The 17,455-nt window shown below is 60.8% G+C and overlaps 1 protein-coding gene across 3 annotated transcripts; it reads right to left on the bottom strand.

The window, feature by feature from the left end:
- Window positions 1-35: 35 nt before the first annotated feature.
- Window positions 36-17,003, bottom strand: PLCB3 (phospholipase C beta 3). Of its 3 annotated transcripts, none has more exons than XM_037053055.1 (32): window positions 16,754-17,003; window positions 14,019-14,096; window positions 13,708-13,776; window positions 13,479-13,619; window positions 13,160-13,239; window positions 13,026-13,079; window positions 12,859-12,934; window positions 12,655-12,755; window positions 12,050-12,216; window positions 11,821-11,967; window positions 10,640-10,880; window positions 10,352-10,436; window positions 10,087-10,273; window positions 9,114-9,292; window positions 8,229-8,325; window positions 8,063-8,147; window positions 7,693-7,817; window positions 7,238-7,392; window positions 6,994-7,158; window positions 6,266-6,365; window positions 6,081-6,185; window positions 5,809-5,900; window positions 4,127-4,280; window positions 4,004-4,039; window positions 3,686-3,878; window positions 3,117-3,258; window positions 2,949-3,025; window positions 2,746-2,835; window positions 2,594-2,651; window positions 2,220-2,306; window positions 1,916-2,135; window positions 36-882 (listed from the first exon to the last, which is right to left on the bottom strand). In XM_037053055.1, the coding sequence occupies exons 1-31, from the start codon at window positions 16,850-16,852 to the stop codon at window positions 1,932-1,934; spliced, it is 3,669 nt and encodes a 1,222-aa protein (XP_036908950.1). In that variant the 5' UTR covers window positions 16,853-17,003; the 3' UTR covers window positions 36-882; window positions 1,916-1,931. The 3 variants fall into 3 exon arrangements, with proteins under 3 accessions (XP_036908950.1, XP_036908949.1, XP_036908948.1); XM_037053054.1 differs by lacking the exon at window positions 36-882 and adding an exon at window positions 1,524-1,831; XM_037053053.1 differs by lacking the exon at window positions 36-882 and having other exon boundaries at window positions 1,524-2,135.
- Between the last annotated feature and the right edge of the window lie 452 nt (window positions 17,004-17,455).

Here is a 17,455-nt window from a genome sequence, read left to right as displayed (position 1 = left end):
GAAGCTTCATTAGGACCTGGAGCAGAGCTCTGAGCTCAATTCCAGGAAGATTTATTGGCGCCCCCTATAGATGAGCCAGTAATTTGCGCTAGGTATACAGATGAGTTAAGACACAGCGGGTGGGCAGGGAGAAATGGGGGGAGGGGGCTATCATTCTGGGCAAAGGAAAAAATGGACCCATGGAAGTATGGGAGGGGCAGCAGAAGCCAGGCTTCTGAGGAGCTCGGTCGTCATACCCAGGAGTTTGGAGTTTAGCCTGGTCTTTGAGGACCACGGGACTGACGTGTAGTGTTTCCATAAGTGGAGGTGAGCCAAGACAGGAGTTGGCTGCTGAGGGGCCTGGACACACAATGCAGTGGGCAGATTTGGGGATAGGACAGGGACTGACCACAGGAGCAGGGAAGCCCTGGGCAGTGGTGCCAACCCTGAAGGACCAGGGCCCAGAGTAGAGGCCCCCTGCCCTGGGAGAGCCCCCACTCGAAGTCCGGTTTCTCTGGCCTCCCCACCCCATCTGTTTGCCTGAGGCTGCAGCAAAAACAAAGAAAGAAAACACTCAATTGGCAGGAGATAAACCCAGATAAGAGGCTGCCTTCCTCCGTAGGAGGGAGGCAGTTAGCCTGGGAAGCTCCGCCAGGAAGCTGGGAGAGGCCTTGAAGGAATGCCAGCCTGACCCTGCAGCAGAACCCAGCCGCACCCTCACTGCAGGGTCTCTGCCACTCCAGGCTGTCGCTGTCCTGAGGTGGGAAGAGGAGGCATGGAGCAGGTCCTCCAGGCTGGCTGCAGAGCATCTGCCATAGAGTGTTCAGACCCGCCCTGCCTCCAGGTCAGGACGTCTTGAGTTGGCCTGGCACACGTGACTTCTGTCTGGGCCTGTTTCCTCATCTGTAAAAGAGGCATAACATCTCCCTCACAGGGATTGAGGGGGTGCTGGGTCTCCCAGCCCTGTGCCTTGACTGCCAGCTTCCCTTCTCCCAAGGGTTACTGCCAGACCCGCCCACTTCCCATGTATCGCTGAGAGCCCAGCTCCTCCGAGGTTGGACTGGTCCTGAGCTGCCCCACTCCACCCCTAGTCCATCTCCAGACACAGAGTTAACGGCTGGCCGGTGTGAAGCCCAGGGCAGCCTCAGCAGAAGATGCTGGACCCTTGGGTTGGGTTGCATCAAGCAAAAGGAAGGGCGCGGGGAAGCTTCCTGAAGCGAGGGCCTGCGCCTCTGTGAAGGGAGGGTAGGAGCCCAGAAGGGAGAAAGGAAGGCCCAGGAGCAGAGGGCAGGAGGCAGAAAGCCTAGGGCCGGCCAAAGGGCCTCAGATATCAGGGGATTGGGAAGATATGCCAGCCCCGGGCAAGGAGGTCTCAAGGTCCAAACCCAGCAGCCCTTCACTAGGGGCCCAATCTCAACCCTAAGTATACCTACAAGCCCATTTTATAGATGAGGAAACTGAGGCCTCAAAAGAAGTGGCAGAGAGGGCCTAGGACCCAGGTCCTCTCTGGCACTGCCCCACCCCAAACCACACTGCACACAGGGTCCCTAAAATCCACTTTTATTCACATAAAAAGTCCCCAGAGAATAGAGAAAGATTGTGACCCCTACTTCCCAGGGCTCTAAGTCTCCGCACAGTGTTCTGTGGGGCAGTGAGGGAGGTGGCTCCCACTCTGGGGTGTGGGCGTCATGGGGGGCAAGGACCCCAGCCAAGCTCTTCAGGCCCGGAGTGACCCAGCACCTTCCCTAGGACTGAGGGCAGGAAGGAGGGGCTGGGGACTGACGAGGCCCCGAGAGGGTGAAGGAAGGAAGTTAGTGTGGGGTGCTCGCCTCAGTTTAAAAAAATAAAATTTCTAAAGATAAAAAGTTAAAAAAAAGCACATTAGTGTCTTAGCTTCCGACCCTCCTCCCAGTGCCCACCCTGGCCCTGTGGCCACCTCTTTCTCAGCCAGTTCAAAGCTTCGTATTCTCCTCTTGGCTCTCCGAGTCAGCACCAGACAGGTGCCCAATGCTCCCAGGCGCGTGACCGTTGCTGGCACAAGCCACCAGATGTCCATCCCCCAGCCCCTCCGGTGTCTCGCCCAGCAGGCTCCGGCGGATCTCCTGGGGCAGCCTCGCCCGCTGCTCCTGACATTCCTGGGCCAGCTGGCCCAGCAGCTGTGGGAGGAGGAGGAGAATCACAGGACAGGCCACCCAGCACTCTGCCTGCCACCCCGATGCCCGCCTCGCCCAAGGCCTCACCTTGGGCTCGTCTTCCACCAGCTGCTGAAGGACCTGCTGCTGCCCAGCCATAACTCGTTCATGCCGCTGCTTCTGGGCCTCCTCCAGCTGTCAGTGGGGGGACAAGGGGTCAGCCAAGGGTCTCTAAGGGAGGGGCTAGGCTCCAGGCTTGTGGGGCCAGAATTCCGACATGATCCTTACAGCAAAGTCTCCAGACCCTGACCCCAAAGCCATGGGACACTATTATACACAGTTGGCTTTGGAGATGGCGTGGGCTTAGGGGGTTGTGGGGTCTAGAAACCCCAACAGGCCAACGTAACACGAGGCAAGCACCAAGGAGATGGGTCCCTGACGATGGAGGAAGGAGGTGGACCGGAGTGGCGCCTGAGCCTTACCCGGCGGATGGAGTTGACAGACTCGGTGATGTGGCGCCGGTTAATCTCTGTCAGTTCCCTGCAAAGGAGCGAGGCAGGGCGGGTTCAGCGCAGGCACCCAGCCCCGACTGCCCCGACTGCCCCCAAATGGCTCCCAGCCCCGATGCCCTTACACTTCCTTCTTATGTTTCTCCCTTGTCTTGGCCTCCGAGATACTGTTGTGGCGTTTCCTGTCCAGGATTTTCTGCAGTTCCTTCTTCTCCCTGGAGGAGCCAGTGGGGGTTAACGGGAGGGTCAGTGCAGGACTAGGGGCTCTGCTTTTGTCCGGGCACCAGGGGGTCCCCCGTGCCACCCACACAAGACCCTCTGCCTTCACCTGTCATTCATCTCCTTCAGCCTCTTGACCTGAGTGGTGTGAGCATCCAGGACAATCTCCCTGAGCCGCTGCAGAGCCTGTGGACACAGGTAACCGACAGGCGACACGGCCCGATGACGGGTCTGTCCAAGAAGCAGGCACTCCCTCACCACCACAAACCCCCCTCACCTGTCGCAGGTGCTCCAGCCTCCGCTCGGCCTCAGCATCTGCCTGGGCCTCCCGCAGCTCCAGCAGACTCTGCACCTGTCTATTCTGGAACTCTTGATACCGCTTCACCTCTTCCTCCTCCTCCTTCTCGTCCTCCCCGCCTCTGTGTGAAGAACCTCTCTGAGTGATGCTCAACTCATCACGTGGACTTGGGCCGGGAGGGTGGAAGGTGGCAGGGCATATCCCAGCAGGCAATGACAGACACCAGTCTGGGGGGTGGGGTTTATTATGCCAGTGAGGAGGCTAGCTTGCTTCACCCAAGCCTCCGAGCCTGTCTGGGCAACAGTCTCTCAAAATACATGCTTCTCACGGGTGTTTTCCAATGAGGTATTGCTCTTAAGTGGAAAGAGGGCGGGACTGAGGAAGGGAAGCCTCCTATTTCTCCCTTGCATTAAACCCTCCTCCTTGGGGGTGGAGAAGCAGCTGTTGGCTATCCTCCATGCCCATCTGGTGCAGGAGAAACCCACGTGCACACCCCTCATTCAGATCACCATATGAAGCACACGCTCCCAGGCAGGCTGGACACTCACGGGACACCTGGTCGATGCCGGCACCTGCCCTCGGCCTGGGCCTGGGCCAGGTTGTCCAGCAATCGGCGAGTGAGAGCAACTGCCTTCCGCTGATGCTTCTTGAGCATCTCCCGCAGGTCTCGCTCTTGTCGACTCCGGAGCTTCACCAGAGCCTTGTGGCCTCGGTGCTCCTCCAGCGGGGCCACAACCACCTCTGCAGAACAGCGGAGCAAAGGCAGGCAGGGCTGGTGCAAGCCAAGCCTGCAGGAGCACCACACACCCTCCATGCGTGGCCCCGCCTCCCTGGGTAGCCCCGCCCGCACACCACCAGGACTCTACCTGACAGGATACTGGCAATGAGATCATCCCGCTGACCTGGAGAGCAGAGGTAGGACTGGGAAAAACTGGAGAAGACCCCAGAGCTACTCCTCTCAGGCCACCCACGCCCAGACTGCCCCTTACCTGGGCTGCTAAGGGAAGGGCTGGTGGGGGAGGTGACAGGGCCTGGGGGCCGGCGGGGGGTGGTGTCCAGTGCACTGGGTGTGGGGTTTGGGGTCAGCTGGGACCCCAGCTGCGGTGACTGGGTCTCCTGGCATGTCTCCAGGCCAGCCTGAGCCTGTGAGGGGGAAAGCAGAACACTCTTTCCAGAAATGCTGCTCGCTCTCTCCAGGCCGCTCTGTCCTTCACAACTTCCTGAGGTTGCCTGATGCCCCAGGCCCGCCTCCCTCTGCCGGTCTGGCCCTGTGACTCATCTATAACATGGGGCTGTGCAGACATCTACCTACAGGAGCCCTGGCTGGTGCAGCTCAGTAGATTAAGTGCCAGCCTGCCACTGAAAGGTTGCTGGTTCAACTCCCGGTCGGGGCACATGCCTGGGTTGTGGGCAGGTCCCCAGTTGGGGGGGTGCGAGAGGTAACTGATGGATGTACCTCTTGCACATCGGTTTCTCTCCCTCCCTCTCTTTCTAAAAATAAATAAATAAAATCTTTTTTAAAAATTAAAAAATAATAAAATAAAATTGGAAAAAAGATGGTTACCTGAGAAACAAGAGGTGTAAAGCAAGCACACCTAAGCCCCCTTTTTACAAGGGGGTGGGGAAGCCAGTGTGAGATGGTGTCCCTAGGATGACGGGCCCCACTGCCTGTACTCAGGAACTTCCAAACTGTTCTGCAAAGCCTTGGCCCGGCCCTAAGTCTCTTCCTGCCCCTGAGCCCCCTCCACCCTTGCCCACAGCTGCTCATCTTCCCAGTTGCTTAGCTCCTGATTAAATCAATGAAGGAAGTGACTGCAGAGCGGGCACCAGCCTCTCTGGCTAACAGCTTCAAGTAGCTGCCTCTCCCCTGCCTGCCGCAGGCCCCTCGGGGCTCGGTCTAGATGTGCAGGTGGGCCTCTGCTCTTGACCTCTCCCCACAGAAGCCACTGGCACCTTGTGGCTCACGGGACCCGTTTTAAAAGCCCCTGTGGCTCCCACCTGCCCCAGTCCCCAGCTTTGATCCCGCAGGCAGCAGGAGGAATTCTAGCCCAGGTCTGTCCCGAGGCCTTGCACATGCAGACGGGATGGTTTCCACCGTCTTAAAGTGTGCGGACTAACCAAGGCCACTGAGCTACTGGGAGAGAGGCCAGAAGCCCCGCACCGGGCAGCTTGGTGGAAAGGCCAAGGATGGGGGCCCAGGCCAGGGTTTTCGACTCAGAACCTCAGTGTCTCCATCTTGACCCTGGAGTTGGCAAAGACAGGTGCTGGGAGGACTGTATGAGCCAAGTTCGTGAAAACAGCTCGCGCCCAGCTGGGCAGAGAGCTGACGCTCAGCACTCACTTGGCTTTGTTTTCTGGTTTGGGTGAGAGACCAGTCCAGGAAGGGGAAAAGGCCTTCCAGGCAGAAGGAAGGGGTGGGTGAAAGGCGCTGGCGTTTGCTGTAGGGCAGTGAACAGTCCCTTTTCGTCTTGGGGAGAGGAGCGGTAGCTGCCTTTGCTCACCAGCTGGGAGAGGGTGCCAGGGTGCCAGAATCCACTGGTGCAGGTGGTGGAGAAGAGGGAGACGGCAGGAGTTCCTCCCCAGGGCCGCCCCCGCCCCCAGCAGGCCCCGGGGTCAGGTGGGTCTGAGTCCTGATGCCTCTCACCAGCCCCTACACCCCGCGCTGGCTCACCTCTCTCTCCCCAATGAGGGCAGCCAGCTGCTTGGCCCTCTGGTCCAACAGGCTGACGTGCTTGATGGGGTTGATCAGGGCCTCTGCATAGTCTGGGCGGGGGCGGAGGGCGAGGGTCTCAGAGCCAGAGCCCAGGCCACACCCTCCCAGCATCTCCGTCTCATCCAGGGACAGCAGAACCCACCCTCAGCTGGTGCCGCTCAGCTGGGCCATCCCCAGACCCAGAGGGCGCCCCTGTCCCCCAGGCTGCCTGGCCTGCCCCCACAGCTCACCCTGGTGGTCGTCCGGGATGTAGTCAGAGGCCTCAGTGTAGATGAGCAGGGCTGGCAGGCACAGGGGCTGGTTGGCCTCATTCCTCAGGCAGATATAGTGGTACCCTGGGAGGACAAGGCGAATGAGCCCCACAAGGCCCCCACGCACACTGTCCCCGCCCTGCCCAGAGTCCTCATGGCCTCACCCGAGCGGATGGCAGAGACAGGCAGGATCCGGTGCCCCACGAACTTGCCGCCCTCCTCAAAGGCCGCAACACGCAGCGAAGCCAGCGTGGGAAGCACCACCTGAGGGTCCACAGGGGCGCTAAGCCACAGAGCTGACCCATGGCTGATGTGGCCACGGAGCCACAGCTGACCACAGCCACTGAGGCCAGCACTCGGAGTGGGGGACCCTTGGACAAGATGACCCAATGACTATCAATCACCCCAGCTAAGGGGCCACTGGTGGACCCACAGCGCACAGCATGGCCAAGTGGATAGTCAGCAGCCCTCAGAGCCCTGAGCCAAGAGAACAGGCTGACCCCACCCCTCCAGGCACCACTGTGGTGGGCCAGGCCAGGCCATGCCACACCCGCCCCAGCTGGGCACGGAGTTCCGGTCCATTTGGGAGGTGGGGAGGAGCTGGTGTGAGCTCATGACTGATCTCAGGCAAATGCTGGATGGGACAGGCTATATCCACTCTTCCTGGGGCCACGGACCTCCCTCCGTTTCACCTTCCTCTTCTCTCACCCCACAGAGGGCAGGGAGCCAAGCCTGACCCGGGGACACACAGGAATGGGGGTGGGGCCTGGAGGTGTCAGGCCCAGGTTTAAGGTTCCTGGCAACCCCCCTCCCACCCCTGGCTGCTACCAGTGCACCTGGTTCCTGTACCCCCCAGGTGAGCCCAGCAGGCCTGGGTGGGCGTGAGGCTCACCTTGGGGAACTCAAAGGGCTCTTCGTCCCACACTGGGTTGAATGAGTTCCCCTGAGAGGTCCGAGTGCGGTACTTGCCGCGCCGTGTGTCCACAGGGAGGCCAAACATATCCACTTCCACGTAGATGCCCACCTTCCTGTCAGACAGGAACTGTCCGGAGATGACCTGGGAGAGACAGGAGCGTGAGGAGGCTGCTGAGAGTCCCGCCCCCAGGGCCCCCGGCCCGAGCCCTCCCTGGCTCCACCTTGACCCGTAAGGCATTGGCCACAATGCCGTCCACGATGACCTCGGTGAAGGGGTCAAAGGACTTGTCTGGCCGCCTCATGAACTCGGGCTTGAGCAGGTAGCCGCTGCGCGCATTGTACTCAAACACGCCTGCGTTGAGCTGCATGGCCACATCTAGGGGCAATGCGGAAGGGCGAGGGTCAGCAGGTCAACACGGGGCCAAGAGTCAAGATGAACAGTGTCATGCAGAAAGGAGACCAGGCATCATTAGGGTCCCACAATTAGGAAAGACCAGGCAGGAAAAGGGGTCTAGGGTCCGCCAAGGTCAGGAGTTGGGGTCAGCCAAGGTCTCCCACTTGGTTTCCGAATTTGGAATTAAATAGAATCAGAGGTCCATTCAGACAAAATTAGCAGGGTCCTGGGGCAGAAGTGGGTGAGGCGGGGGGTCAAGGGTCCAGGTGGGCCAGCTCTCACCCAGGGTCTGGAAGTTGAGTGCCACGAGCTGGCAGCCCACGTTCCAGAAGAGCTGGGGCATGTAGTTGGAGGAGTCCACACGAGTGCCCTTGGGGTAGATGCGGCTGAGCTGCTGCTTGTTGTACCTGAGGTGGGCAGTCAGGGGCCACGCCGTGCACTCGCCCGCCTCCTGGCCTGGGTTCAAGGTGCCCCCAGGCCCCCCCCTTGCTGGCCTAGCCCCTGTGCAGTCTCCCAGACCCACCCAAAACCCAGACAGGGGCGCTGGAACGTCAGAACCCTGTGTTGGTGGCACAAGAAGGGTTAGAACGTTGGAGCCAGTCTCCGAATGCCCCCGGCCTGGCCCCATGGCCCCAGTGCCACCAAAGGATACTCCACAAACTCCATGGGGCTCTTGGTCAGCTGTTCCATGGCCTTGGTCTCCACAAAGGATGACATCTCGAAGCACTTGTTCCTCTCTGAGGAGTGGGCAGTAGGAGGCAGTTAGGTCTGGCAGGGCCAAGCTGGCTCCCACTCCCACCACCTCCCACCCCACTCACTTCGAGCAGCCTCGAAGGACTTGAACTTGACAGGCTCGACGTAGTTGACGAGGGTTGACATTTCCTCAGTAGCATTGACCTCACTGCTAGCAGTGCCCTGTGACCCCAAATGCAGGGTCAGCAGTGTCATGCCCTGCAGCCATCAGCGGGAAGTTCCCTCACCTGCCCCATAGCACAGAGGAGACTGACCCACCCCACAACCATACAGCCCAGCAGCCTCAGCTGAGGCCCAAGCCCACAGCTCTGTCGGCCCTGGTTTGCCTCCTGCCTCCCTGATTCTGGAGCTGGCACTTCTCACCCAACTGCAAGGCTTCGATTACCCACATGCAGACAGGCCCCCGAATTTCCACCCCCAGACATTACTTCCAGCTGCCTTGCCCGCCCCTCTCGGGGGCTCCTAAGACTCAGACTCAATCCCTGTGCTGCTGAGCTTGGCGGCCCCTGGCCGCCCTTCCCCACACCGGGCCCCTCCCAAATTCGACCTCGGGACTGACTTTGCTGTCACCTCCAGCCCTCAGACCCAACACCACCCTTGTCTAGAGGACCCCCTCACCCCCTCCCGAACACTGGCCCTGCCACAGGTGTTTCCTCTTCCTCAGGTCTGCTCGCCCAAACCACGCCCCCCAGGTCAGATTCCCCTTCCTCCCCCTCGTTTCCCCACCTCGTTCTGCACGGGAACTCGCCCCTCCCCAGCCCCCATCATGAGCATAATTTCACATTTTATTTTATGCCTGATTATCTAAGACCCCTCCTTCCCTCTCCACATGTCCCTCAATCCCCACACAGCTCCAGGAGAGTGCCATGGCCAAAGCCAGCCCCCAGCGCTGTGCCGGGCCCCGTTGGCGCTCAGCAAACGCGTCCCTACTTCCCACTGGCCCGCCTGACCTCGTCCGTGGTGGGCTTTTTGGGGTCTGCCTGTTCCTCCTCTTCTTCATCTTCCTCTTCATCCTCACGGTCAGCAGGTCCAAGATCACCCAGAGACTTCCGTGGCTCCAGGCCGGGCTTCTCAAGGCCTGCCTCCTCCCCATTGCTCAGGCCTGGACAGCTGTCGGAGCTGGGGGACCCTGCAGAGGACAGGCCCACAGGGGCTCGGGGGTTAGGGCGCACACGCTCTCAGCAGCTAGAGGGTGTTGTGGCCAGGGCGGGTGGAGGTGACTCAGTGGGAAAGTCAAGGGGACTCTCAGGGCAGTGCGGCTGGGGGAGAGGGCAGAGGTCAGGAGTTGGATGTAGCGGTAAGGCAGAGGGGATCAAAGGTCATGGCCCAGAGTTCATCAGAGAGGGAGGGAGGGTGGCTCAGGAGGGGGAGAAGCCAGGAGCTCAGGTACAGCAGCCATGACAGGAAGGGTGAAGGGTGCTGTCGTGGTGCGACTCTAAGTCAGGGGGTCAGTCAGAGATGCACCCGATGCAGGGGCTTGGCGAGGGGAACAGTTGGGGTCAGAGGTCAGGAGGACTTCAGTAAAGTGAGAGGTCAAGGGTCAGCTGAACTTATAACCAGATGGGTGGGCAGACTAAGTCGGGGTCATAGGACAGAGGTCAGGAGTCTGAGGGTCACACTCAAAGCACGGGGACCTGGTTCACCTGGTTCACCTGGTTCACCTGGTTCACCGAGGCAGAGTTCAGAGATCAGAGTCATAGCCCAGTTGAGGGGAGGGCACGGTGAGGTGAGAGTTTGAGATTGAGGGGTCAGGAGTTGCATGGAGCCAAATCCAGCTGGGGTGTAGCTGAGTGAGTGCCTGGGGTCAGAGGTCAGAGGTCCCATAAGCAGCTAGGAGTGTGGCTTGGTGAGGAGGAATGTCATGTTGGGAGCAGATGGGAATTAGGGTCAGGGTCAGGGTCAAAGGTTGGGCCACGGTCATACCGAGCTGGGGTGAGGAGGGCTCCGTGGCAGCCGAGCTCTCACTTAAGACCGAGTTGCTCTGCTCCAATGGCCGCTTGCGCACGGAGCTGTTGGGGACGCCAGTGCTGGGCTGGTGCCGCTTCTTGTTCTTCACCAGGATGCGGCCCATCAGGTCCTGGGGGCTGGGCAAGGGGATGCCCGGGGCCAGCTGGTGGGCACAGACAGGTCAGGGCCTGCTGGGGCACCCTCAGCCCCCCATACGTGCCACAGCTCCGAGCCCCCATACCGGGTACTTGTCCAGTGGGTCAATGAGCAGCGCATCCCCAAAGATGGAGCGGCAGTACTCAGCCATCTTGGCCTGCTGCTTTGCCCTGTGGGGCCAAGGTCAGAGGTCAGAGGTCCAGAGGGTAAATCAGAGATTCTCAGGGTCAATGAAAAGTCCCAGGGTTAGCGGTAACAGGAGCTGTTCGACAGCTCGTGGGAGGCTATCTCTGGGTTGATCAGGGGTCCCCAGGTCCGGAGCCCCCACATTAGAGGCCGCTGGGGTGGACATCTCTGATCAGGACCAACTCACGAGTCCACATGGTTCTCAAAGGAGAGGATGACTGGGTAGGGCGAGGTTTTGAAGGCGCTCTCGGCGATGGCCTCGAGCACATCCCGCAGCGGCACCTCCGTGGTCATGGTGAAGCCGTGGGTGATGAAGGGTTCCTCCTCCGGCGGCCGCCCTTTCCACACGTCCAGCTCCACGCAGCGGCAGCCCCATAGCAGCACCTGGCGGTACATCTCCACCGACGAGGTCCCAGCCAGCTGCCCCGCTGCGGGCGAGGCTCTGTCACCACAGCCGTCCTGCCAGCCAGGCCCCTCCCCTTCCTCCCCTGGCCCGTGCTGAACCAGGCCATGCTGGGGACACCGGGGGACATGGAGGGCCCTGTGGCAGCCAAGCCTGGCCCTGGCCCAGTCCGCCTGGCAAGCCCCTGACCACTCCTTCATTTGCTGCGGAACAAGCAGCACCTCACCAGGGCAGGGCCCAGCCCCCACACCCAGCCCCTGGCACCCACCACAGCGTGTCAGAGTCGGCGCCCACCAGTGCTGGCTGACGGGTTGGTGCCTTCCCCGGGCTCACCCCCTCTCACCGAAACATCCACCACCTCCCATCGCAGCAGCCTGACCCAGGGAGTCACATCCAATGCCCCCATAGCCCCTGACTTCCCTTTCCTCCCTGCACTACCACCTCCTGCCTGCAGACACCAGACCCTCCCTGCCTCCCAATCTCTGCAGAGCACCTGGCGTCATCCTTCTAAAAACTTACCAGGCCACGTCACCCCTGCCCTGCTTAACACTCTCCAAAAATTGCCTTTCTTGACCACTTAGGATAAATCCAAATCCCCTCCCCACTGGGTCTAGCCCTGCCTTCCTCTCTGGCCCCCTCTCACTGCCCCAGCCCCCACCCCACCCCACCCCTCCTCCCGGCCTCCTTTCTGCACCAAGCTGTCTTCTATTCTGGGCCTTTGCACAGGCTGTTCCTTCCCAAAGCTGCCACTAAAGGCCTCAGTCTTTCCCCCAGGAAGCTTTCCAGACCCTCCCCCACCATGAGGCACACCCATGCAGAGAAGCCCTGGTCCCCCAAGGCAGGCTGGGTACTTCTTGCCTGCATACCCAGCACTGACCACCCCAGAAGGAGGGAGGCAGTGTAAGGGCCAGAAGGCAGAGGTCACGGACGCCACCCCCCCAGCCAGCGGAGGGCAGCTGGCTCACCTGTGAGATAGGTGTTATGTGAGGAGTTGATGAAGTAGGCGCTTAGTGGCTGGGTCATGTCTGTGCTCAGATCCAGGGTCTCCAGGGGCAGGATGCCGTTCTCCTCCCCGCCCAGGTAACGGCTGAAGCCCTCCATGGACATCTGGTCTGGGGGCCAGGTAGGGTTGGCAAAGTTAGGATATCAGCTGGCCCCTTCCCCCAGTCCCTCCCCCCATGACAGTTGGCTCACCTCGCTCCAGGAACTGCTGGTTGGGCTCATACTTCTCAATAAGTAGGCGGGTCTGGGAGGGCCCCAGGGGTGGGTACAGCACTTCATTGAGTCTCGGGTCCCGTTGCTTCTGGTTGATGAACTCCATGAGCTGCTCCAGGGTCAGGTACGGCTTGCCCTTGGCACCTCTGGAGGGGGGCGGGAAGCCAGGTCAGCCAGAAGCTTCAACAGCCCCTGCTCCAAGCCCTCAGCCTGGCAGAGGGAGTTGGCACCCACTGGCTATGACTTGGGTAAGCCGCTGCTTCTCTGCGCTTCAGTTCCCCCATCCGCTCTCGTGGCATTAGCACAGGCTGGGCCAGTACTAGACCCAGTCTCGGCCCCAGCCCCCACTCGCCGCTTGAGCTCAGGCAAGTGCCTGGCAGTTGCCCCACCCAGTGCTCGTCCCCAGCATGGGTTGGCAAAAGCAAACGGCAAAGCCTCAGCAGACACTGTCCGCAACAAAGCTGCAGGCAGCATGGCTCTGAGCTCAGCCACAGCCCCACTCCCCGTTCTGGGCTGGAAGGAACCCTGGAGTGGAGGCTAGCGTGGAGTGCTGGGGGCTGGTAAGAGGGCCCAGCCCTGCTCACATCTCCAGCAGGATCTTGTCAATGTCTGGCCGAAGACACAACTTGTTCAGGAACCGCTCAAAGATTTCCAGGGAAAACTCATCAGGCCGGATGGACTCGCTCTGGGGGCCGAGGAGGGTGGGGTGAGTACCCAGGCACAGCCAGCCCCAAAAGAGCAGGCACCCGCCATGACACCCACCCAGCACCTGCCCTCTGCCCCCTCACCCGGTTAAAATTGAGGCCACAGGACTCCAGTGCAGTCTCTACCCGCTTCTTGTCTGCTGAGAACATCTTCAGGATGCTGAGTAGGCAGGAGGGGGTCAAGGTCAGTGAGGGCAAAGGTCACTAAGACCAGGGTAGGACAGAAGATGCTAAGGGGAAGGGACGCTCACTTCTTGACCGGGATCCGTCCATCCTGGTTCACCTGCAGCTTCAGCTTTGTATATCTGGGGAGACAGGCAGAAGGGTCATGCCCTGGGACGAACACCTGCACCCCCAATGCCCCCCAGGCAGGCCTGGGGCTCACGCTTTGCGCAGGAAGGTGTTCCTGGAGGCATTCTGAGCCAAGATGTTCATCGCCAGTTTGAACAGCTCCTCAGCCCAGACCTGAGGGGTCAGGATGCAGGGGAGAGGGTGAGTGGGGGCCAGAGGGGCTGGCCCAGCCGCAGCCCAAGCCCAGAACCAGGCATGGTACACAGTAAGTGCTTAAATACTACTTTGTCAGAGAACACGATGAGAATCAGGGGCAGAGAGCAGCCTAGTACACAATAGGCCCTCACTAAGTGATGGCCGATTCAGCAAGGGAGGAGGTGGCTCCCCTGGACGACCCCTCAGCCCCAGCCCACCTTGGCTGTGTCATCCTGCACGGCCATGAAGTTCAAGAATGTTGTGTTCACTGGGTCTGGCCCGGCCACCACCGTCATCAGCTTCTCCTCTAGCCGTGCTTCAGGGCTCCCAAAACCCAGCACCTCACGGATTTTGGGGTCCTGAGTAGGTGAGAGCCACGGGTGAGGAAGGGTATCCCCATCTCCCACCATCTCACTCCCATGCTTAGTCCTGGACCCCATCGCTCACCCTGGGTAGGCGGGCGTAACGGCCTGTCCTTGTGTCCCTGATGGAGCTGATGTCCAGTGTGTCCACCTCCTGGGGAAATCAGATGCCAGGGTGGGTCTAAGAGGCTAGCGGGTGAGATCCCAGAGCCCCCAAGCTCCCCACCCAGGCCAAAGAGTGGCCACCCATGCCTCAGCGACTGCCCTGAGCACTTCCTGTCCAGCAAGCCATGCGAGAGGTCAGCCTGCTCCTGAGCCCCACCCTGATGGGTTGGGTGTGAGGGTCTGGGGCGGGAGCCCTAGACCTGAGTGCACTGCCCCAGTGCCCACCCTCACCATGTTGGGTCCTGTCCAGTACAGGAAGAAGCCATTGGAGTCCACTCGCAGGGTCACCAGGTTCCGACTGGAGGCCTCCTGGGGATGGCATGGAACAGCAGGGGTCAAGGAGGACTAAAAGCCAGGCTTGGTCCTGGTCCCCCAGGAGCCACCCAGGGCCATGTTTCTGATGACGAGCAAAGATGAAACCTCACCCAGCCCAAAGGTCCTCTATGGTACCTGATAATCCTTAGGACAAAGCTCAGGTCCTGGGTGCGACGTCTGGGGTCCCAACACCCCTCCCAATATCACCTCTTTTCGCCTAAGACTTAGTCACATGGACCCCTAACTACCCTTTCCCCACTTCTGGCCTCTGCACCATCATTCCTTTGCCCAGATACCCTTTCCATCCTCCTCTACCCATGAAACCGGACCCATCTTGCTAGGGAGGCCTCCCAAGACCCCAACCCCAGGCTCAATGTCCACAAAAGGCCTGAGAGCCTCCTGAAGCTTAGAGCTCCCCACAGGCCCATTGGAAATATTTATGGTGTGAAAGCAGAGGGTCCAGAAGCCCAGCCCCCACAGCCCTCCTGTGGCCCTAGGGGTCCTGCGATGACTGGCCACCCCCCCATCTGCTAAAAGTCCATTATCCTCACTCTGCACTCCGTGCTCACCCCATCTCACAGAGCACAGACTGAGTCACACCAGCAGAGGACCTCCCCTGCCTTCAGCCAGAGCAAAATCTGCCCTCCCTCAAACAGACTTTGGGGAATCCTGAGGAAGGCGAGGAAGACTGTGTTGGCCCCATTTTCCGAAGAGGGCCTGGGCCCTCACACACTTCCAGGGCTATCCCCAGGCAACTGAGGACAGCGGCCAAAGGGGGGTCAAGAGGGACTCAGACTTGGCCAGGGCCCAGGTGGCCAAGTGGCCACAGCTAGAACTCTGCTGCCCCACGAGGAGATGCCGCCTCCCGTGGGTGTCACCCCTGAACAGCTTGCTGTGCTTGCTGCCTGGATTGTCAACACAATGGCTCCCTCACATTGTCCCAACTGTGTGCCAGGTCAGTCTAAGCACTTAGCGTCCAGGGACTGCCTCAGTCCCGCAGCAACCCTGTGGGGTATACACTGGTATTCTCCCCATTTCATAAATGAGCAGACTGAGGCATGGAGAGGCTACATGGCTCGTGGAAGGGCGAGGGAGGACAGCCAGGATTTGCACACAGGCAGTATGGCTCCAAAGTCCTCTGGCTTAGGAAGCAGGGAGCCAGGAGGACCCCTGCCAGGCTCTCAGCTCCGGGCCTTAGCTGCAACCTCACTGTGGTGGGGGGACTAGTCTCCACTCTCCAGACTCAGTTTCCTCTTCTGGAGAATGGGACCTCAGTGGCCCCACCCACCTCAGGCTTTGCTCACAAAGGACAGGAAGTTCATCTGGGAGCAGAGGGGCCAGGGAGCCCTGGGACTTTGGGGAATCTTGAGCCTCCTCACTTCGCTGTGCGAACAAACATCCTCAGCCCCTCCTTTGGGATGGATTCCCAACCCTGCCCTGGAACTGAGGGCACCCCAATAGTATGAGGAGGGGGAGTTCTGTAGTAATGCTCCCAGGGCCTCCCCTGCCCCTCCTAAGGGGTCTGGCATTCAAAGGCAGTCCAGGCCCCCTGCTCTCTGGCCCCAAGTCCCAGTCACCCCACCCCCAGGCCCTCTCTCTGTTCCCACTTCCTTATTTGGGTTTATCACACTGGGAGGAAAAAGAGAAACTTTTCCCTTCAGGCCCTCTAGGGGAAGGGGTCTCCCCAGGCCCCTGAGGCTTCCAGGCACCCTCTATGGCACACCTGCTGCCTCAGGCCACGCCCAAGCCCCTCCCCCCGGCTCCCACGCCTACCCGCCCCACCCAGCCGGAAAGAAGCCCAGAGACTTCCAGGCCTCTGGCCTGACTGGGTAGGAGCAGCGAGGAAGCTCGGGCCGGCCGGGTGGCGCCCCTGGGGAAGGAGGGGCCCAGGGGGCAGAGAAGGGGGCGGTGTGAAATGAGGGTGGGGCAAAAGACGGACAAGAAGCTGCAGGTGAGCGTCGAGGCAAGGGGGGTATAAAGGGGGCCAAGATTTATTGGGGTTCAAAGTCCCCATGCTAAGGAGTGGGGCGCAAAGTTCCCCTGGAGTGGAGGAAGTTGGGGGGCAAAGTCTCCACTAGAGAGTGACTTGGTGGTACCACCTGAGCGAGCTGGGAGGTGGGCTGAGATCCAAAGCAAGGCAAAGGAGTGCCAACCAAAATACAGTGAAAAAGTGATGAATGGAGAAGAGTGTTTGGACCGGGACACTGGGAAGAGTAGCGTCCTAGCGGCACGCACCCAGAATGGAGGTGCACCTGGGCCAGACTGGGGTCCAGGGTCCTCGAACCAAAGACTCCAGTACCGGGCAGGGGTTTGGGGACCCTACCAGGGTTGGAGGAACCGGGATTAGATCGGCAAGGAGGGGTAGGAAGGGCCAGTGAAAAGGGGGGCCGGGATTTAATGGGGTTCGGAGATTCGGGGCCAAGGAGTGGAAAGTCAAATTTTCCGCAGTTGAGACTGGAATGGGGGGTGGGGGACAAAGTCTTCATTACAGGGACGATTAGAGACTCAAGTTTCCGGAGCACAGCCAGCCTGGGATTGGGGGGGGGGGACGCGGAGTGGCCACGCCAGGCTGGAACGGGGATCCTCGGCGTCTGGGGGAGCTTGAATGAGGCAGTCCCAGGATCTGGACGGAACTGGGCACCCCCACTTACCTCGTCCCATTTGATGAATTTACTCCCGCGTCGCAGGGTCTCCACCACGGTGGGCGGCTCCAGCTGCAGCGCGTGGACGCCGGGCCTGGCACCCGCCATAGCCGGGCCAGGGGCGGGCCGGGGGACCCACGGAGCCCCGACGGGGACCGACGGCGCCGGCGCTCCCTCCGCCCGTTCCCGCACGGCCCGCTCCGGCCCCGCGGCGGCAGCGTCGGTCTGCCCGCCAGTCTGTCCCGGACTGACCAGAGAATCGGCGGGGCCCGGGCGGGGCGGGGCGGGGGCGGGGCCGCAGCGGGAACGCCCCTCCCACCGCGTCGGCTCCCCCTGGCGGCCGGGGCGGCGACTGCAGCAAGAATGGGGATAGGGGCGGGGGCATACCTGAACACCGGTCACTTCGCTGGGGGGCCTCCGCTGGAGAAGCCCCGGGTGAGGAGCGGGCACTTGGGACCAAGGAGTCTATTACGGGTGCAGCTGGAGGGGCTGCGTGCAGAGGTGCTGCTGAAGACCAGCTCGGGTCAGTCCGCTAAAGGTTCTCAGGGGTGGGGGTGGGGGTACCACTGGAAGGTCAGACTTGTGGGGCAGGGGGCTGCAGAGCCCTACCCCCCACCCCACTCCTGCAGCACTTAACTGAATGCAGGAAAAACCACTCACCCTCCTCTCTGCCCTCGCTTCACCCACCCCCTCCTGCAGCAGCATGGGCCC

Source organism: Sturnira hondurensis, unplaced genomic scaffold, assembly GCF_014824575.4.
Source record: "Sturnira hondurensis isolate 20B ecotype Veracruz unplaced genomic scaffold, ASM1482457v3 Scaffold0007797, whole genome shotgun sequence".
In the NCBI taxonomy this organism is placed as follows: domain Eukaryota; kingdom Metazoa; phylum Chordata; class Mammalia; order Chiroptera; family Phyllostomidae; genus Sturnira; species Sturnira hondurensis.
Note: the sequence above shows the minus strand (reverse complement) of the source record. Positions and strands in the feature narration are given on the sequence as shown.